The following is a 22,187-nucleotide window of genomic DNA, read 5'->3' as shown; positions in this document are numbered from 1 at the left end:
TAAATGTTTTTCGTTTTCTGTTTTTTGTTTGTTTGTTTGTTTGTTTGTTTGTTTTTTGAGACAGAGTCTCACTCTGTTGTCCAGGCCAAAATGTAGTGGCACAATCATGGCTCACTGCAGCCTCAACAACCTGGGCTCAAGGATCCTCTCACATTAGCCCCCTGAATAGCTGGAACCACAGGTTTTTGATGAATGAAAATTAAAACATATATAATATTTGTTGAATGTAGCAAATGTATGTAGCAAATGAATGTAGTGTTTAGAGGGAAATGTATAGCTTTTTAAGTGCCCATATAGTAAAGAAAGGAAGGCTTAAAATCAATTATCTAAGTTTCTGCCTTAAGAAGCTAGACAAAGAAAAAAACTAAATCAACACCAAGTAGAAGAAAAACATAAATATATGAGCAGAAACCATACATTTTTTAAAACAGGTAAACAACAGAGAAAATTAGCAAAGCCAAAAGCTTGTTCTTTGGGAAGAAAATAAAATTGATGAACTTCTAGTAAGAATAATTAAAAAGAGAAAAAACACAAATAAACAAGATCAGAAATGAAAATGGACATTTCACATCACTAGATATCTTACAGAAGTTAAAAAGAAACTAAGAGAATATTATAAATGAACTTATGCCAATAAACCTCACAACACAGAGAAGATGAACAAATTCTTTGAAAAGCACAACATACCATACCAACCTGAAAAACAGAAAGACTTGATCTCTTGGGAAAAGATAATAATAAAGGAAAAAAAATGTTCATTACTATTAAGACCTCTAGAATTCAGCCAGAAGTAGAGGCAAAATTTCCCTGTATGAGGTACTTGCTAAATACCAGGGAACATGAAATTCTCATAAAACAAATATCACTCTCCTTCACTGAAATAAGTTTATAAACAAATATTACAAACCATTGAGGAAATAAATAACCATGAGGAAAAGCAGATTAGTTAGAAGAACTGGCACAGTCAAAAACTGCAAATAATATAAAATATGAAAGAAACTATAAAGTACATATTTAAAATAATTAAAGAGCTTAAAGAAGTGGAGCAGGGAATTGTAATGAAACCGTAATGTCTTATGGAAAATGAATCAACAGATGTGCAACAGAACCAAAGGAAATTTCCAGAGATGAAAATATCTGATGTGGTGGCTCATGCCTGTAATCCCAGCACTTTAGGAGATCAAGGTAGAAGGAAGGAGAGAAAGGAAAGGAAGAGAAGGGGAGGGGAGGGGAAGGAAGGAGAGGGAAGGGATTTGAAAGAAAGTTTAAAATGTAATGGACAGCTTAAACAATAATGGAATATAGCTAAAGGGAGAATTAATGAACTTAACCTAGATCTTAAGGAATTACCCAGAATGCAGAACAGGAACATAAAGAGAAGAGAGAAGAGGTATTATTCAAAGAGAAAATACCTGAGAACTTTATATAATGAAAGTCACATCTGAGGTTGAAAAAGAGCAATACATCCCACATCGGATAATAAAAAATAGGTTTAACACCTAGACACACCCTAATAATAATGCAGAATATCAGAAACCAACAGAAAACCTTTAATTAAAAAAACCCAGAGAGATAAGACATGTTATTTACACAGGAATGATAGTCTGTCAAGAGAGATCTTAGAGACAATGAAATAATATATTTAAAGTGATGACGAGAAAATAATAAGAATGATGCGAAATAAAGACATTTTTCAAAGACTGAAAGTCATTTCATAGACTCATTAAAAGGCTTATTAATGGATATATTTTAGCAAGAAGAAAATAGAAGATGCAAAGATGAAACAAAGAAATACAATAAGCAATGTTGAGCTAGAAAATAGGTAAATACCTTGGTCAATTTAAATAAGCACTTACTAAGCAATAATAATGATTCATTTTTGTGGGGTTTATAAGATGGAACCAATAATAAGATGGAATAATAAGGTAAGATGGAACCAATAATAAGATGGAATAAGATGGAACCAATATACTGAACACCAACAATATGGTTTGTTAAAAAAAAATGTAGTTAAAATATTCTATGTATCTTATATACTCAGGAAGAGATTGTGATTAATTTTTTTTTTTTTTTTTTTTTGAGATCAAGTTCCACTCTTATTGCCCAGGCTGGAGTGCAATGGCGCAATCTCGGCTGACTGCAAACTCCTCCTCCAGGGTTCAAGTGATTCTCCTACCTCAGCCTCCCAAGTAGCTAGGATTACAGGCATGCACCACCATGCCTAGCTAATTTTGTATTTTTAGTAGTTTCTAAAACATGGTTTCTCCATGTTGGTCAGGCTGTTCTTGAACTCCCCACCTCAGGTGATCTGCCCACCTTGGCCTCCTAAAGTGCTGGAATTACAGGTGTGAGCTGCCACACTCAGCCAAGATTGTGATTAATTTTAAATTTAAGTCAAAGATGCATGTTAAAATTTAAGAATAACTTTCTAAAATAAAGGAATAGAATACCTTATTTTCAATCCATTAGAAGAAAAAGAGGGATTCAAAAACTTAATATTATAGACAACAATAATGGAGGAAAAGAGAAACAGGTATACACTGGGATTAAAAAGTAAATAAAATAGTGCTGGGTGCGGTGGCTCATGCCTGTAGTCCCAGCACTTTGAGAGGGCAAGAGGGGAGGATCACTTGAGATGAGGCCACCTGGGCAACATAGTGAGACTCCATCTCTACAAAGAAAAAAAAATTAGCCAGGCATGGTGGTGCACATCTGTAGTCATAGCTACTCAGAACGCTAAGGTGGGAGGATTGCTTGAATCCAGGAAGTCGAAGCTGCAGTGACCGGTGATCGTGCCACTGCACTCCCACCTGGGTAACAGCACAAGACCCTGTCTCAAAAACAAAGAAACAAACAAAAGTAAAAAATATAGTGGTGAGCTGGGTCATGGAATTTAAAAAGCTGATGACAACTGTTGGAAGATAAAGTCTTAGCCGAAGGGCCTGCCAGTCAGATTGCTGAGGCTGAATGAATTACAGTTCCTTGCCTTTCTGAGATGTGTGCTTCTCCACTTCTCCTTTATAATCAAAGCCGACTGCTGACTACAGAGAAGAGGAGAGAGAACTGGTTAGAGTCAGAGCCAACAGGTTTTCCCCTCCCTGACCTGTCCTTACTCCCAGCCCAGCCCCAGAGGTACTTTGTAGGGTCTTGAGGCTGAGTATGGATGTTTAATGCAGGAACAGGCTGGTGTGGACACAGGCTACTATAGAGCAATGAACATAGGCCCCAGACACATAGTTTTAGGTTCAAACCCTGCATCCCCTATTTATAGTTGTTGAAATTTAGGCATGTTCCTTATATTACTAAGCCCCAGTCTCTTTTCACATAAAATGAGGAGAGGCATGCCTGCCTTCTCTACCTTGACTGTCAAGTGAGAAAAATGATCCCTCTTCATTTGGGATATCATGAGAACTAAATGGGACAAGGTAAAGTGTCTGCTTAGGTTCATTCACTAACTTAGTGCTTTTCTTCCTAACGAATCCTCACAAAACTGAAAGGTAATACCTAGAAAATTGCCTTGTAAAGTAGAAAGCACTCTGCTCATGAAGAGACATTATTCTATTCTCAGTTGATAATGCTGTGCCTCTTCTCTTTCATTACTCAATAATGGAAACACAAATATGTGGATTTTGGTGGGATGACTGCAACCAGGAGAGTCTGGATCCTAGCTGGCTCCAGAACTGGACATGTTGCCCAGATACCTAACATTACCACAGAGTTTTGGAGCTTTGTTCTCCATCTAGCTCAGGAACTATGGGTCTCTAAGCAAGTCTGGGTTTTTACCTTAAGAACTTGTTAACATGTATTGTTTCTTGATTTACATGACACACTGACTGGGTGATTCCATTTGTGGCTTGTGAGCAAAAGATGTAAGAATCAGAGATTACGTAAAGTCAGGCAGGAGGGGGACCAAGATGGAACAGGGAATTCCATCCTGATTCTAGAACATTGCATGTTCCATATTCCACTATTGCCTTTAAAAATTTCCTTCTACATCTTCCCTTGGCTTTATAGTATGTTTTAAACTTTCCTGGTTTTGTTTTTCATGGTTTTTCCCCCCTGTGATGCAAATAATTAATGTTCTAGAACTTAGCTTTAAGGATTCATGCCCACCTAATTAACAACTGCTGGTTAAAAAAAAAGAAAAGAAAACATCTCAGCTAGCTGTGAAGGAGATGTCCTCCCTCTGTGTGCAGCTGCAAGGGAGAAGACACCATTCCGCACCATGAAAAAATAAGTTCAAAGAATCTGACCTAATGAGGCATGGAGCTAAACACATCAATGACTTATCAATCTTACTCTCCTGTCAACAACAGGCTGCTGTAATGATACTGTACTTTTTTTTCTCTTTAAAACAACAGTGTGTTTTGTTTTGTACAAAGGAGTCTTTAAAAATACCCCGACTTCAGAGATTGATGCTAAGTCCTGTGAATAGTAACTGTTACTTTCTAAAACACATTGTAACTCTAAATAGTTGTTTAACTTGATTATTTGCTGCCCTGGTAATAACATTTAAACTGTCGACTCTGTTTTCCTAAAACGCATGATTATTTATAAGGTTTTGATGTCAAGCCAAAAGAAGAGTTTTGCTGATTCTCTGTTTTATCTTCATGCATATGAGTATAATAAAAACCAGGGGCTTGAGGAATTCCTTATTCAAACAGACAGTTTGAGAGTCTTCTCCTTATTTGAATCGCTGTCTTGCAGCTCAGTGGGTGGTTTCCAACATTGGCACCAAGGAACTTGCTGAGGGAGGTATCCCTGTAATGGTGTCAGGTCCTCACAGCATCCACTGTCATGTCTTTCAACAAAGAAGCATGGGCCTACATCCAGGGGTGAGCGTGGTCAAGTTTTACATGACTTGAGGTGGGTGGTGGGGAGACAGAGTTGTCACTTACCTTGTCTGCTCTGTCCCTCTCAACTCCGTACTTGCCCCCAAAGCCTCTGGCAGCATCTGTCTGAGAAGAGTGCTTCTCCACCTCGGCAATGTACTCATGGCCCACTGCACTCTGAGAAAAATCAAGGATGGACTGAGTGAAATGATAAAAATGACCTCAAAAAATAAATACATTCAGATGAGTTAAGTAGAAGACAAAACTGATTAAAAAAAGAAAAAATAAACACAGATATGGAGTGAGATGTAGGCATGTAAGAAATTCCATTCTGGGTCAGATCTACGGCCTCTGACGTGGTGCCAAGGAACATGTGATGGGAGAAAGGAGACTTTTTCTGGAGACCTGCTCAGGCCTGTTCTTCTTTAATACCATTAGGAAGCCTTCATTCTGAACACTCCCACAGGATGGGCTGGGAACCAGGGGATAGAGACTAGGTAGACAGAGCAGTGTTTAAGCCAGAAACAAAAAGAGCTGAAACAAGGGCATTGTGTGGCAGAACAGAAGTGGGGGTAGTATGGAGGAGAGACCCAGGGGACTGACTGGATGCCATACCCGGGATTGAATATTTCACTAGGAGAGCCAGTGCTTTTGTTCTAGATCTTTGCTCCTATATGGCCATCAAAGTTCAGAAGTGAACTCTCAGCCTTTATGCAGCATGTGATGTAGAACATATATACAAAAAAATCACTAAATACACAGTAAAGAAAATAATAAAGAGAAGTTGCAACATAGAATACATAAACATTTAAAAGCTGCGAATGAATTTAAAACATATGTTTTTGTCCTCCATTTGTGCTCCCTGCCTTCTTGGTTTAGGAGTTACAGTATGGTTGGGGCTACAACAGGCCAGCAGTTCTAATATCTTGACTCTTTTTTTTTTTTTTGAGACGAAGTTTCGCTCTTGTTACCCAGGCTGGAGTGCAATGGCACGATCTCGGCTCACTGCAACCTCCGTCTCCTGGGTTCAGACAATTCTCCTGCCTCAACCTCCTGAGTAGCTGGGATTACAGGCACGCGCCACCATGCCCAGCTAATTTCTTGTATTTTTAGTAGAGACGGGGTTTCACCATGTTGACCAGGATGGTCTCTATCTCTTGACCTCGTGATCCACCCGCCTCGGCCTCCCAAAGTGCTGGGATTACAGGCTTGAGCCACCGCGCCCGGCTAATATCTTGACTCTTATTTTCTGCCATGCATATCTTGTGTGTTGAGATCAGAAAATTTTGATACAAATAACATATGGACATTCTATTTAAGAGACCAAATGAATACTGTGCTTTTGAATGAGTTTTAACTCATGAGCCAATAAATGAGTCAAAACATATATATTTTGATCTAGAACAAAAGTTTCTGGGTGTTCTAGTGAAATATTTTATATATACTTAAATATTATATGTTTATATAATATTTAATTATATGTTTATATAGTAATTATATGTATTTATGAACAAACTATGCATTTATAATATACCTATATTATAGCATATAGGTATAATGTATACTTATAAATTTATATTATATTTACATTTATAATTATATTATCTTTATATTTATTTATAATTATATATTATAAATAATATATATTTACACATATGTCTATAAGTTATATAAATATATAATTATGTAAAAAGATATCTTTTTTTTTTTTTTTTGAGACGGAGTTTCGCTCTTGTTACCCAGGCTGGAGTGCAATGGCGCGATCTCGGCTCACCGCAACCTCTGCCTCCTGGGTTCAGGCAATTCTCCTGCCTCAGCCTCCTGAGTAGCTGGGATTACAGGCACGCGCCACCATGCCCAGCTAATTTTTTTGTATTTTTAGTAGAGACGGGGTTTCACCGTGTTGACCAGGATGGTCTTGATCTCTTGACCTCGTGATCCACCCGTGACCGCCTCCCAAAGTGCTGGGATTACAGGTGTGAGCCACCGCACCTGGCATATCTATTTTTTTTTAAAGCAAATCTTTCTCTTTCAACTAACCTTGTCCATTCTGTCTCTTTCTACTCCAAACCGACCTCCATAGCCATGGGATGCTTTGGGTCCCGACTCCATCTCTTTCTTCTTGAGAACATCATGCTCCTCTGATACTTTGTTCCTCAGCTGGTGGATGCTGGAAGAAAGCACATGACCAAGGCTCATGTATCCCAGGGAGGTCAACAAATCCATCCTCCCAGAAAAATGGAAGTCTTGAAATCTGTTCTGTTTATTTTTTGGAATAACCTGAGCCCCCAAAATATACTAGTAATGGGTCTATAAGTAAGAGATCAGTCTGGCATGTATACCGTAGCCTGATCTAAACTCTCTATAGACCAATAATATTTCCTCTAGTCTGTTATTTTGCTCAGTAAAATAATCTTCTAATCTTCAGTCACATTTTTCATGTTTTTAAATATTAGAGGACAATAATACCTATATTCTGGTAACTGGAAAGTTTTTTTCTTTTCTGAATTGATCTGCTTTCTATCAATTAGATGATCTGTCTCAAAAAGCAGAAAAATATTCACATATCATTGGACCTACACATTCTAGTCCTAGGAATCTACACCAGGGAAATGACTTTAAATATGGCAAAGCTTAATGTCTAATGATGCTCACCGAAGCACTGCATATAATAGCAATAATTAAGAAACAATCTATATGCCCAATGGTTAGATAATAGTTAAATAAATTGAAATATTACCCTTCATTAGCATACTAGAACATCATTAAAAATAATGCTTATAAAAACACAGCATTGGGAAAATTTACTTATACATTAGTAGTATTTTTTATACTTTTTGGTCATGAATTAAGATCTTCTGCCCTCTCTCCACAGGCTGATAATTCCTGAGAAAACTAATAACTAATGAAAACTAACAAAATCCACTCACAATAATTGCTATAACACTTTAAGGCTCAAATGGTTCTGATTTGATGGGACACCTCTATCCCTAAGAAAAAGTAACACCAAAAAAGTAATTCTTACTTCTCACCCCCTTCCATCTTTACCATGAAGGTGACTGCAACACTTAAGAGGGTGGAGAGCCATCTCAGCCAACCTCTTTGGCTTGAATATATGAAGTGATAGATCAGCAACAAGTGGCAATCAGATCTGTTGTTACTTGAACATATATAAGGATCCAGAGATTCTTGGAAACGTTTGGGCAAGAGAACACTAAATAAGGAATTTGACTTTCTGCAGCAAGCAATGGGGGTTTAGGTGTTGAGATAGTGAGGTTACTGGGACTTCACCAGCTCAGGACAACCAGACACATTGATTTTATATAGAATGGTTGTCTTATAGCAGAAATTGTCTTCTTTTATGGAAGAATAGATCCATCTGGTGGCCTTTAGTGGATAATTCCATTAAAGGTCTTTTAAAAAGTCTTCTTGGCCAGGCATGGTGGTTGACGCCTATAATCCCAGCACTTTGGGAGGCTGAGGTGGGTGGATCATGAAGTCAAAAGATCGAGACCATCCTGGCCAACATGGTGAAACCCTGTCTCTACTAAAAAGACAAACAATTAGCTGGGCGTGGTGGTGCGTGCCTGTAGTCCTAGCTACTCGGTAGGCTGAGGCAGGAGAATTGCTTGAGTCTGGGAGGCGGAGGTTGCAGTGAGCCGAGATCATGCCACTGCACTCCAGCCTGGAGACAGAGCAAAGACTCCATCTCAAAAAAAAAAAAAAAAAAAAAAAATGCCTTCTCAGGTTTAGCCACAGTTAATTTTAGAAAGCTGGCTATGAATCAGATGAAATTAAGCAACATGCTGGAAGAACCCCTTGTTCCCATGCCTCCTCTAAACTCTCTGGCAATAATGAAAGCAGAGATCTTGTGTTGTCAGTTCAGCACCAACACTGTCAAAAGCTACTGGTATCAAGGACATGTAAATGACTGCCCAATATCTTCCAGCTGAAGTATTCAAATGAAAGATGAAAAACTGGGGCCAAAATTTACTTTCAAATGGAAAAAATCTGCAAATTTTTAATGAGTATAATTATTGTTAAATGGGTTATAAGTATATTATAGTTAAAACAAGTTTTAAAAGGGATTAGAAAATGATATTCAGGGATATTCATCTAATGGATAACAGAAAGACTAGTCAGGGGATCATACCAATAGATGATATAATTTGAATGAAATTGTTGAGGCCCAAAGAAAACCAACTTCTTCTTTAGGTTATAGCTGAAGTCATTCTAAATAGGTCTTTTATTAATTATTATTATTATTATCATTATTATTGAGACAGAGTCTCGCTCTGTCACCCAGGTTGGAGTTCAATGGCCCAATCTCGGCTCACTGCAATCTCCACCTCCCTGCAATCTCTGCCTCCCAGGTCCAAGCAATTCTCCTACCTCAGCCTCCCAAGTAGATGGGACTACAGGAGTGTGCCACCATGCCTAGCTAATTTTTTGTATTTTTAGTAGAGACGGGGTTTCACTGTGTTAGCCAGGATGGTCTTGAACTCCTGACCTCATGATCTGCCCACCTCGGCCTCCCAAAGTGTTGGGATTACAGGCATAAGCCACCGTGCCTGGCCTATTTCTTTCTTTTTCTTTCTTTCTTTTTTTTATTTAAAGGACAGCAAAGTTGAAGACTACATGATTTCTTGACTCAGCATAAAGCTGCAATAATCAGTGCAGTATGATATGCTGTCAGCAGAGAAAACAGATCAAGAGAACAGAATGAGTCCAGAAACAGACCCACGTGTATGTGGTCAAAGATGCCAGGTAAGTCCATGGGAACAGTATACTCTTCTAATAGTATTGAACAACAAAATAATCACATGCAAAAAAAATGAACCTCAATCTTGGCCTCACACTGCATAGAAAAAACAACTTGAAATGGATCATAGACTTAAATGTGAAAGCTAAAACTATAAGTCCTTTAGGACAAAACATCAAAGAAAGTCTTCACAATTTTTGAGTGGGTAAATATTTCTTAGACACATAAAGCATTAGCCACATAAATTTTTTTTCAATAAATTAGACTTTATCAGGATTAAGATCTTTTGCTCTTAATAAGATGCCATTAATAAAATGAAAAAGTGGCCGGGCATGGTGGCTCACACTTGTAATCCCAGCACTTTGGGAGGCTGAGGTGGGCTGATGACAATGTCAGGAGTTCGAGACCAGCCTGGCCAATATGATGAAACCCTGTCTCTACCAAAAATATAAAAATTAGCCAGGCATGGTGGAGGGTGCCTGTAATTCCAGCTACTCAGGAGACTGAGGCAGGAGAATCGTTTGAACCTGAGAGGCGGAGGTCGCAGTGAACCGAGATCACGCCACTGCACTCCAGCCTAGGTGACAGAGCGAGACTCTGTCTCGAAAAAAAAAAAAAAAAAAAGTTAATTTTTGAAAAATAATAAAGTGAAGAAAACATTAAATGAAAGAGACTTTGGGCATTCGTAAAGAGGTTTATGAAGTGATTGTAGTATTATTAAGGCCAATTTATAAAGTATTTTGTCATTGTAAACAGAATAGCAAGGAACCTTAGGGAATGGCAATAGGTTAGCTCATGGGAATTAGCATTTTATTTCAACAAGAGAATTACTGACAATATTATGTTTATGAGACAAAAACAATATGATGTAATGGTTAAGATTTCAGCTCATGGAGTCATACTGAGCCGAATTCAAATTACTACAGTGAGTATCCCTCATCCAAAATGCTTAGGACTAGAAATGTTTTGGATTTAGGATTTTTTCACATTGTGGAATATTTGCATACATATAATGAGATATCTTGGGAATGAGACCCATGTCTAAACATGAAATTCATTTATGTGTCATACACACTATACTAAGGAAAATATTAAAGAAGATCTAAATAAATGGAGGTAACTTTATTTATCCCTTGGGGATACTGAAACAGCTGTTGTGCACCTGCATTTTGACTGTGACCCATTACATGTAATCAGGTGTGGAATTTTCTACTTGTGGTATCGTGGGCTTTCAAAAAGTTTCATATTTTGGCACATTTTAGATTTTGAATTTTTGGATTGGGGTGCTCAAACTGTTTCTCTATATCCTTGAACAAATCGCTAAACATTAATATAACCATTCACTTTTCTGTGAAATCAGGATGGCAACATCATCTATGATATAGGGTTGTTTTGAAAAAGTACTTAGTGTTTTGCATGACATATAAGAGCTTAATAAATGTTGGCCATTATTCTTAAGTTATAGCCATGGCTCTCCCCAGTACCCCTGTGAGGTAAACAGGGATGATACTATAATCTCCAGTCACCACTGCAAATCAAGATAGAATGGTAAAGTATTATTACTCTCTTCAGCAGTATGAGCCCTTTTATAGCAGAGCTGGAACCAGTCCCTAGAGCTCCAGAATTCTATTTCAATACTCTTGGCACTACACCATTCTTTATTTCCATTTGCTATAAAATATCAGGGCACAAGAAAATGGACAGGGCCACTGAGGCAGACATCCTATGGTTATAGCACAGTAAAGATTTAATCTAAAGGCCAGGCAGGTTCCAGGAAGTGCTGAAAGCTTATTCCAGAGTGGTGCCATTCAGTGTGTGGTCCACAAGCTGAACTGTTTCTGGTTCACAGAGAAATAAGAAGAAAAATTGAGAATATGTGTTTAGAATCTTTTATAGCAATTTGACACAGTGATTTTATTCTTTTCCTTTTTCTTTTTAAGAGATGGGGTCTCACTATGTTGCCTAGGATGGAGTGCAGTGGCTACTCACAGACACAGTCCCACTACTGATCAGCACCGGAGTTTTGACCTGCTCCATTTCTGACCTGGGCCAGTTCACCCCTTTTTAGGCAACCTGTGGTCCCCTACTCCTGGGAGGTGGGAGGTCATCATATTAACTCAGAATTTAACATGGAGACCCAATCAGCATAGAGCACTATTGCCCAGAACTCCTGGACTCAAGTGATCCTCCTGCCTCAGCCTCCTAAATAGCTGGGTCTACAGGAACAGACCAGCATGCTTGACAGACAACATTATGATTTTTATATCTGATGAATTTAAAAATAAAAATAGTGTTTGTATTGTCTGTGTTATATTTTCCCATTTATTTTTCCAGAAATTCAATTTTATTTTATTTTATAAAAGTGTCAGTCTGTGACAGATTTGAAGATAAACTGGTCAAGGGAAAATACACCCTTGAGTCTTGAGAATGAATAGTCAAGAGTGGAGAAAAGAAGGTGGAGGAAAGCGTGACAGTTCTTGAAAACTAGGCAGTTTCTTTACAGAATAGATAAGGAATGGATAGGACAATTTGAGTTATTCACTGAATTACCAAATTACTACTCAAACTTAATTTATTCAAGACAGATCTAAAAAGAGACATCCTGGTGTGGGGGAAGGTAGTAAGATTAGTAAGAACTGCAATGACTTCCATTTCCTGCTTTTAGTCATCTCAGCTCTACAGCTACTGTTCTTTTTTAAATTATTATTATTTTTTCATTTTGGGATCTGTCAGTGTTAGAATCTACAGCTACAGTTCTCCTCTCCAAGTTCCCCCTCCTTTCCAAGGACCCTGGTGATTCCCATCATAGGAAGACTGGCTTAGCCCATACTAGCCAGAGAGAATCCCAAAATTTTGGAGACTTACTACTGGAAAAGTCCTCTAGAGGTCTTTTTGATCCAGATGGGCAAAATGAGAATCAGAGAAGAAAAGAGACTTGTCTAAGGTCACCTGGTCTGTTACCAGCAGATACCAAGCTTTTATACCTTGGTAGCATGGGTAAATGAGAGATGAGTAAGTGGTTTTGTTTGTTTGTTTGTTTTGTCAATATATCCATCATTTATTCTATCTGATAGATTCAGCTAGGTTAACAAGGAAGTGTGCAGGGTCACCATGTTGTACAACTCCAGGGAGCACCAATCAGTGATTTGTATACAGGAGTTGTGTGGTAACAGTCCAGGTAAACACACTTAGGAAAAAAGAGGGATGTTGTTTGTTAGATTTTAGAAAGGAAATCTGATTAAACTAACCTATATTAACAGGAAACAAAACTAACATCACTGAGCTGCTCAGAAGTGCTAAGTACTGCACTAGACGTTGGCTATCCCATTGAATTCTAACTATACATCTTCAGGGTGGCTATTTTTTTTTCTTTTTAGTTATTTCATTTTTTTATTATGGTGGCTATTTTTTGCAAGTCATCACAGCAGAGTGTTGGGAAAAGTTTTCAATTAGCAGTAATCACACCTCAGATAAACCTCATTGGCTATGATACCACCACTGCGCAAGCTAGGGTTGCTATTCTTATCCCCGTTTGATAAATAAGCTGAGGTTCAAAAAAGTTATGTGACCAAGTTCACTTTGCTAAGAGTGGCAGAGTTAGGAATTGAATCTAAACCTATCTGATATCCAAATTCAAGCTCTTTCCATAAGATTATGGCAGAAATTTAGGAGTCTTCCTTAAAATATTCTACTCCTACCTCCTGTATATGAAACAGGCACTGGGAGAAAAAGGTACGAAGTGTGTATCCCTATTTGAACAGTTCCCAGAATACTAGTGTTGAGTGGCCTTTATTCAGAAAAGCAAGAGAGTCTTGACTTTTTTCTTTTTTTCGATCTATGAGTCTATATAGGAGTATCACAGAAGCTTCCTGAATGACCCTGTTCCATTGTTTCAATCTGTTTCCAGAATTGCATGGTTTAAGAATAATATTATAGCTACTCAATTGAATTTATTTATTTATTTATTCATTCTTTTTTTTTTTTTTTTTTGAGACTGAGTGTCACTCTATTGCCCAGGCTGGAGTGTACTGGCACAGTCTCTACTAACCGCAACCTGCACCTCTCGGGTTCAAGTGATTCTCACGCTTTAGCCTCCAAAGGAGCTGGGACTACAGGTGCCCGCCACCACGCCCGGCTAATTTTTGTATTTTTAGTAGAGACAGGGTTACATCATGTTGGCCAGGCCGGTCTCCAACTCCTGACCTCAAGTGATCCACCTTCCTCGGCCTCCCAAAGCCCTGGAATTACAGGTGTGAGCCACCATGTCTAGCCAAAACCATTTATTTCTGATTAAACACTGTGGTACTGTCATCCAATTGTATGTGCCAGGCTTTCACAGTGTGCTGCTTGTACAATGTGGCCACCCACTGACACTTTTTAAAATCTAGAGGTAAAAACACTGCTGTTAGGGTACAGTGGGAGGAGTTTAAAATGGAGCTTAAAACAGTATTAATCTTGCCATTTTGGGCGTAGTTGTTGAATTTTTTGCTCTTTATACTATTTATTATGTCTACCTTGCTACTAATGTTTTACATTCTGATATTACCCAAAGAAGATGGTTCTGGTTAGATGATCCTGAATAATCCATGGAAGAGAGGAGGGGATCTCTCAGCCTGAATATGTGACACAGTCCACAGAAATCCCTGAATAGTCTGAAAGTTCCTTTTATCTTCTGATATCAGAGGGCTTTGTTTGTTTGTTTCTGGTAAAATGCATATGGGGCTGTAATCTTAAAGATCCCTGAACATCATTGCCAAAATAGCTTTTATCAACAGGTTTTCCAACCATTCATGGCTTCCAACTTCTGAAAAATAGCTAAATACAAATTTGTATTTTAAAAGTTATTTGGGCCAGGTATGGGAGCTGAAGTCTCCTCTTTTTATAGCATTTATTCTGAGTTCTTCACCTTGACATTATACTTAATTGTTCTTAGCCCATCTGAAGGAAGTCACCCTGAATTCTAAACACACATTTATATTTATCTAAAGAGATAGATAGGTGATAGATGATTGCCAGACAGGTAGATAGAGAGAACCTTAGTATTTGGGCCACTTCCTCTCTGAATCTCTCATGCCTTACTAAAGGAAGGGAGGCAGTTAATACAATAGACCCACTTGGGGAAATAGCAGAGTTGTTAGATAAAAAAGACAGATGATAGGGTTGAGGAGGATAAGAGGATATCTTATTGTAATACACAATGACACACACTGGTACACACAGGAATAGACTCTAGAAAAAAACAAACACAATAATACATAGACATGAACTACCCCATCCTTTTCCTCCCTCACCTTCCCCCAAGTCTCTTAATTTTCTTTGAGCTCTCCCCTTAACCCCCTTCCTTTTCCCCAGTCCTTTTGGCACCTACTTGATGTGTTCTGTGCGTCCAGAGCCCTCGATGGTCTTGGCTCCCCACCGTTGTTCCTTCTCAGAGATGTCATTCTGCAAATGACAGCACTCAGTAATACATCATGGCAAGAAATGTGCCACACTGAAAAGGGCCACACAACTGACACATGCCTCCACATCCCCTGTGTCCACTGCCTTCTTCAGCTTGGGTCTTTATTCACACCCCCTCTATGTTTATCCCATCCCAACCCCATGTAAGAACTAAGCTGGTGAGGCCCAGTGCAGTGGCTCATGCCTGTAATCCTAGCACTTTAGGAGGCTGAGGCAGGTGGCTCTCTTGAGGTCAGGAGTGCTAGACCAGCCTGGCCAACATGGTGAAACTCCATTTCTACCAAAAAAATACAAAAATTAGCCAGGTGTGGTGGCATGTTCCTGTAGTCCCAGCTACAGGGACTACTCAGAAGGCTGAGGCAGGAGAATCGCTTGAACCTGGGAGGCAGAGGTTGCAGTGAGCTGAGATAGCACAACTGCACTCCAGCCTGGGCGACAGAGTGAGCTCTGTGTCAAAACAAACAAACAAAAAAACACAAAGAATTAAATTAGTGAGTTCTGAAACCTCCATTCCTCCTCTGCATACTTCATGCCTACCCCATCTGGTCTCCTACAACTTTTCAATTCCCCCAATTACACATGTCCAGCTTGGATCCTGGATCATGGGCCAGGGAAGACCCAGGTTCACCTGCTTCTCACCTTCAGTATAGCCTGTCATGGCCTGTCAGTCACACTGTCAAACTCCCCCACGCCTGTCTCCTTTCATCCCTGATACCTGCTCTCGTGCATGCCCCATGCATGATAGCCAACTGTCCTACCAACCTGTCCCACTATGAGGGCTGTCTCAGTCCCAGAAGGCTCTTTTCTAAGTATCCTCAAAGGTCACAGAGTAGCCCAGATGCCCTCCCCTCCCCACCCTCTGCACTGTCCAAGCACAGCTGCTTTCAAACTCACCACAAAGTCAGGATCTGTGTCCCAATCATCACCCTGGGTCTCCACAGAAACAGACACGTCATGCCCCACTACAGACTTCCACATCTGAGAGTGACAGGAGGTGGGAATAATTGGGACAAAAAGAATCAAGAGGAGGAAAAATAAGAATGCTGAAGTCAAAATATAGCAGCCCAATATTTCCTGCCATGTTTTTTTCTTAGAAAAAAATAGAAAATGAAGCAAAGCAAATGGGAGTTATAAGAAGGCTTTTCTGCTCAGTTACAAGAGGAAAGATGGGGCTTTAATCAAGTCAAATTGATGTGGCCTGGGCCTACCTGTGGCTAGAGAGAAGTCATCATGGGTGTGGGTAACACTAGGTAACCCACGAGTCAAAATTGCTGGAATTGTTCACTTGTGTCCTGAGGCCAGCCAGGCAGTGACTAGAGGTGGTCGGCAATGACATGTGCTATAATATCTCTAGAATTATGGCCTCATTTCACTCAGGTTTCTATATATGATTCCTTTGTCACTGTTGAAATACAAATTGGTTCAGCTTCTGACAAAGTGAACATCTACATCCCTCTCTACAACCTGCTTAACTATACTGAGAATTTTTCCAGCCACTGGTCCAAGTGCTGTCCCACTCCACCCTTAGATTGGTCACCTCACAGCTGTGTAATGTCAGTAGGGATAGTCAGCTGAAATTTCCACCCTGAGCAACACATGGGAAAGTGTTATTTGCTGGGAATAAGTCATTTCTTACTCAATTTTTAAAAAATGGTTCAATTATATTTCTAAGGAAAAGTAGTTCAAAAAATAGTAGGTTTTCAAGTTGACTATTGCAGAAAAGAAAAAAATAATTTACAATAAACCTTATTTTGAACATTAAGAGGTATTCCATTTTTATCAATTAAATAAATGTTGCAGACATATTTAGAGAACACTAGTTTGGAGGGGTGTCAAACTGTTATTCTGCTAGGCCATCCCCAGTGTTCCAGTCGGTCTTCCAGACTGTGCAGAAGAAAGAGCGGCACAGTTGCTCTGCATCTGTGGACTTTGGTGTGAAGAAGTAACAACAGAAAACGCTCATCTGCTGTGGTGGCCACTGAGACTTCTTGGCCCTGGCACCACTTGCTAGCTGGCAACCCTTCCCTCCTCAGACACCTCATCCTATGGGAGACCTTCCCCATGCTCTGCATTGTCTCCTAAGACTCCCTTGACAACTACTACTTAGGGTTCTCCTGTCTCCACCTAGGCCTTCGGATTCTCCAGTTTTCTATTTCCACTTGAAAACACCATCTTCTCCATTGAGCAACCCCCTAACAACCAGCCCAGAGGAAGTCTGGGGTAAATTAGTTAAAGAGATGCTAAAGAGACACTGCAGAGATATTGACCGAGTCAGCCGTGAGTCACAGCTGAAAGCAGCTCAGCTTTCCTTGATGCGGTTGCGGACAGCTAAACAAGACTTAGAATCCTGCATCCTTACAATCCCTCTGCTTCTCATTCCCTGGCTCCTGGGCTGCTGTGCAACAAAAGGACTGTCACACAGAACACTGGAAAGGAGAAGTTTCTGAAATAGTCATGAGCAATAAGGAAGCAACGAGGACTGATGGTCCCATCCTCTTTCCTGCAGCTCCTCTGAGGCGTCAGCCTGATTCTCCCACTCACCCATTTTTGAAATAAAGAGAAGAGTTTCTGAAACAGAAACAATTTATCTTATATCCCTGACCTACTGACCAGAAACCAGAAAGGTAAGAAGTGCTATCTAGAGGTGGGAACCAGAGAGTAATCTTGTGAGGCCTCGTTGCGATGCTGACCCACTGCATCAAAATACATGGACTGGGAGTCGGAAGCCCCAGCTGTCACCCTAGCTCTGTGACTAAGCCTGAGGGACCACCATCGCAAGGGCATCAATATAGAGTAGGTACTAATTTGGCAGCTACCAGATCGGGCGATTAATAAATACTAACTTTAATAATTTGTAAATCAGTGACTATCTCTGGTTTCTTCAGTAGAAAATAATGAAGGGCTTAACCTAGCTAATCTGTAAAGTCTCCTGGATTTCTGACATTCTGGGATTCTGGGATCTACAATCACAGAAACTAGCCTGGGCAGAACAATCATGCCTTCTCTCGGGCTCCATCAGCACTTGGTACCCAGCACTCGTACATCAGTGGCTACTTCCTGATCTGTTACATTTCCTATGTGGGTTTGTTTCCCTGTGAGACCATAATGCTCTTCAAGGGCAGACACTGTTTTCATCTTCTGTGGTCCTCTTCCCAACTCAGTACCTAGGGGAGACAGGCCTTAGAGTGGGTTGTAGACTGTCAGCAGAAATCAGGCAGTGCTTTACTTGGTCTTGGTGCTAGATGGCTCCTGAATCATTTGCCTTGTTTAAGCCCCTCCCTTCTGTTTCCATCTCCAGTTGCTGATTCGCTACAACCACTCACAATCAGGCCTTCTGGCCATAAAAGGATAAAAGCCTACTAGTGGTGACCTTACCCCTTACCAAGGACTAAGAGCCAGGTAGGTTCCTCCTCAACTCTTGCACTGTGTTTCCCGACCGTCCCATGGCTCAGAGTACCTACCTCCACCTGTGCAAGCCTCTGTTCTAAGTGTCCGGCTCCTCACGTCCACACCGACTCCCTCACTGGCTGCTGCCACTTTGGAGAGAGAAACTGAGCTGCCGCTTCAGTTCCGTATTCAGGTTTTTGTCATTTCCTGCCACCGCATCCTCACAGCTACTTCCTGAAGTTTGAGTCAGTTCCTTCTTCTTTAGACATTTAAGTTTAAAAAGGATTAAATGCTTCTGTGCCTGGTCTTTTGCAAAGTTTTGACAGTGAGTGTCATAAAGCAGTCATAGGAAATGCTGCTTTGACTCTGAGTTTGTAATCCAGTGAGAGAAACATTCAACAAGAAAACACATTACAGAATGCTGTAGAATAGCACTGTCCTAAATAGAGGGACAGTTACATTTGAGACAGTAAAGGAATTCAGAAAACTTGGTATGGGCTGTAGTCATCAAGAAAGGCTTTATGGGAAAAGTGATTTATATGTGGATTTTGAAGCATGAGACTTAAACTCATTCCTACATTATCCACAGCATTTAAAAGTAGGGTTTTCATATAGATGTTCAAATAAACATTGATCAATTGAAAACCGGAAGGGAATAACTCATGAGGGAAAAGGCAAGATATGGAGGGAGAAAGGTTCCTAGCTTGTTTGAGGCAGTGCGGGGTCTGAGCTAACAAACAAGACTCCAGATAGTAGGAAAAATTCTGAAAGAACCAAGTGCTGGTCAACGGATGGAAGGTCTTTGTGGTATCCTGTTTTACTGAAGGTCAAGACTTGCCGCCCCTCCCTTCCTTCTTGAAGTCAGACTTGCTCCGGTTACTTGTTTCGGCCAGTGACAGATACCACTTTCTAGCGGAGAACTTATAAACACTGCAAGCTTTGCCATGCTCTTTCACCAATGCCTAAGGCAACCTGCAATTCTCCAGAGCACCTCCTCCTGCACCCTGGTTCCCTGAGTGAGAAACAACAGAAGTGGAGACCCATCCATCATGTGAGGGAATTGGAGTCTTTCCGTCTTTCAAAGTAGTCCTTTGGCTACTGTTTTGGCTACTGAGAATTTGAGAGTGTCTGTTATTTTATCTGACCTAGCCTCTCCTAATCTTGATTGTGGAGTTCTTAATTTGCTCACAATGGTGCACTCTCCAAGGAGTTTAAGCAGGAGTGGATGAAACTGGCCCATGATACAAGCACTTTTCTGCATTAGGAATATGAAGTTTGTCACTTCCCAATCTAAGGATTCTATACCTGGGGGAGCTTTATTTATCCCTCCTACTTTATTACCTATTAATCATGCTGGCACCAAAGTTATAGTAAGGAAGAGTACATTTGTAGAAGGGAAAATAGTCTTTTAAAATCACTTGGAATCCTCATGTAGTGTCAAAATAGGAATTAGACTAGATATTGTGACACACCATCCAGGTACATAGTTATCTACAGAAACCATAGAAATTCATTAGAGATGACACCAAGAAGCCCCATCTTTCCTTAGCAAATGTCACAAGTTCATTACTGATGAGGTAGTGAGGTATATCACACAGAAATAGAATGGGCCTTGAAGCCAGATAGACTTGGTTCAATTAAACCACTTACTGTACCTTGAGAAAGTAAGCTAGATTTTCTCAAGCAGCAACTTAATATAAAAAACCATAATAATGCCTATTTAACCTGCTGCATGCTATTAAGCTTCTCTTCTCCCATTCCGACCCAGAGGGATCCCTAGGGGCCTAATGTTTTCAGTATGTGCCAGGCAAGAGTTTTCCCAGGACCATGCATGGACGTGCATCAATTTCATGCCATAAGGCCCAGCTTATTTGTTTCAGTATTAGGACAGAATTTCCTCACTGCATTCATCACCGGAGTCTAGCAGCTAAGGCTGAACCAATGCATGTAGCCATCACTGATATTGGTCAGTGAGAAGAAGGCCTGAATATGTAGAGCTTTCTACCCCTGTAACCATTCCTGGCCACCTCCAACCCTACTTTCCCTTACCCATCTTCCACCCCCCAGCATGCAAACACAGGTACCTAAGCAACTGTGCACATATTCATTCACACACACACACACACACACACACACACACACTCTCTCTCTCTCTCTCTCTCTTCATTCTGAAAATAATTTTATTATTTTACAGTTGTTCAGGAAAGTTCCCAGGGTGTTATGACCAAGATTTAATCACCACAGACAATTTAGAGCAGATCAGTCAGCCCACTGGTCTTCTCTCTTCCTTAGGGAGAGAATAGGCAGTGAACACATCACATACACAATGAGAAAATAACCAACTGATAGGACAGGGGAGAGGGGGGAGGCAGGGAATAGGCACAAATGGAATTCAATCCTGGCTGTCCTTCTTGGGTCTATATTTAAACATTTTATCTTCTCTATATTCTCCTTCCATTACCACAGAAGGCAGAGACAATGGGGCTGAGAAACTGAAATAAATGTCACTAATGGCAAAGTAGTTTAGTGCTTCAAGAGGCCAGGAGTTGCAATGTGGTCAGATCAGTCAGACTCTTGGCTGACAGTCAATGCCTAATACCAGCTCTTGGTGGCACCTGGGCACTGTCTCAGGGCCCACATTCCAGGAATATCCAGATATTCCTGGAATGACAAGAATTGGAACCTGCTGTACATAGACAGTTCTCACTGCCTTTTGGTGAAAGAAAAGATGTGGACCACTCAATACCTTAGTGTACATGTGATTAACGGCAAAAGCAAGGGGATTCTGTCCTTACACTCCGGGACCAGAAATTCTCCCTCCAATTATGTCTGAAATTGGCAGGGAAGAAAATGCTGTCCTCCCCTGTGATCTAATAGCTAAAACCCCTGGAGATTTCCTTCAGCTCTCACCCTATTCTGCGAGAGACCTAAATCAGATGTTCTATGAGGTGGTGTGTTCATTTCCCTGGACTTTGTCTATGGAAAAGCCACCTTCCCCCTGAAACAGGAGAAAATACATGCAAACAAGGCAAAGAAAGTTATCAATCAAAATGATACTGGACTTCATATTAGGTTTATTGAAACCATCTTCTTGGCTTGGCTGAAAGACATTCCTCAGTATCTTTTACAGGACCACAAAAGATCAGGGTCCTGCAAAATCTCAAATATTAGGCTCAACAAACCAACTGTGATTCCCAGATTAAGCAGAAGTGTTCAGGCCCAGGGCAGTAGAAGAAAGCAGACTTGCCAGTCCCTGCAGTTCCAACCTGTCCTTGTATCCACCTCTGTTTTTGCAGGCACTTTCCGTGGAGAGTTGGAGAGAAGACCTGTAAACAGGAAGACTGTTCCACTGGAACTGATAATTCTGATGTTAAGAGGTGAGAGAATTCCAAGTTCTGAGGGGAATGGTCCAAAGAGTAACAACTAAGTCTATAGATGGCCTGTAAAACACAGAATGAGCAGGACGTGAATCATTAGAAAGTAGATGGCTGCTAGTAGTGGCACTCGGGTCCGGGAATGACAGAGTGAACGCAGGACTCGCTTCCATCCAACACCACTTCGGGTCTGAAAGAAAAATGTGAAAGTCAGAGAGTTTTCACCCTATAGGGCTATGTCGCTTTCCCTCCTAGTAATCTTGCACTTAAGCAAAGCTGATCCAACCACTATAGAAAGGGGTATCCTGAAAGGAAAGTTGCCTCAGAATCAACAACTTGGCAAATTCCACCAGGTTCTTCTAATCTTCTACA

At 40.3% G+C, this 22,187-nt stretch overlaps 2 protein-coding genes and 1 non-coding gene across 13 annotated transcripts in view; all 3 read right to left on the bottom strand.

The window, feature by feature from the left end:
- The window catches only part of HCLS1 (hematopoietic cell-specific Lyn substrate 1), a 29,451-nt gene extending 9,010 nt beyond the window's left edge, over nt 1-20,441 (bottom strand). The window contains exons 1-6 of the mRNA XM_032267679.1: nt 18,516-20,441; nt 15,949-16,032; nt 14,963-15,036; nt 6,873-7,002; nt 4,899-5,009; nt 2,987-3,041 (exon numbers count right to left, since the gene is read on the bottom strand). Of these exons, the coding sequence (XP_032123570.1) occupies nt 2,987-3,041; nt 4,899-5,009; nt 6,873-7,002; nt 14,963-15,036; nt 15,949-16,032 (454 nt within the window). The 5' untranslated portion in view covers nt 18,516-20,441. The remainder of the gene's footprint in view (nt 1-2,986; nt 3,042-4,898; nt 5,010-6,872; nt 7,003-14,962; nt 15,037-15,948; nt 16,033-18,515) is intronic.
- Nucleotides 12,962-13,104, bottom strand: LOC116542685. Its single transcript, XR_004265321.1, has one exon. It is a non-coding gene; the product is annotated as a U4 spliceosomal RNA (small nuclear RNA).
- A 162-nt stretch (nt 20,442-20,603) lies between the features above and the next one.
- The window catches only part of GOLGB1 (golgin B1), a 93,412-nt gene continuing 91,828 nt past the window's right edge, over nt 20,604-22,187 (bottom strand). For all 11 annotated transcript variants that reach the window (XM_032267670.1, XM_032267674.1, XM_032267677.1 and 8 more), the window contains one exon: nt 20,604-22,005. In XM_032267670.1, the coding sequence (XP_032123561.1) occupies nt 21,871-22,005 (135 nt within the window). In that variant the 3' untranslated portion in view covers nt 20,604-21,870. The remainder of the gene's footprint in view (nt 22,006-22,187) is intronic.

This window comes from Sapajus apella, unplaced genomic scaffold (genome assembly GCF_009761245.1).
Source record: "Sapajus apella isolate SASKATOON/1434 unplaced genomic scaffold, GSC_monkey_1.0 scaffold171, whole genome shotgun sequence".
In the NCBI taxonomy this organism is placed as follows: Eukaryota; Metazoa; Chordata; class Mammalia; order Primates; family Cebidae; genus Sapajus; species Sapajus apella.
Note: the sequence above shows the minus strand (reverse complement) of the source record. Positions and strands in the feature narration are given on the sequence as shown.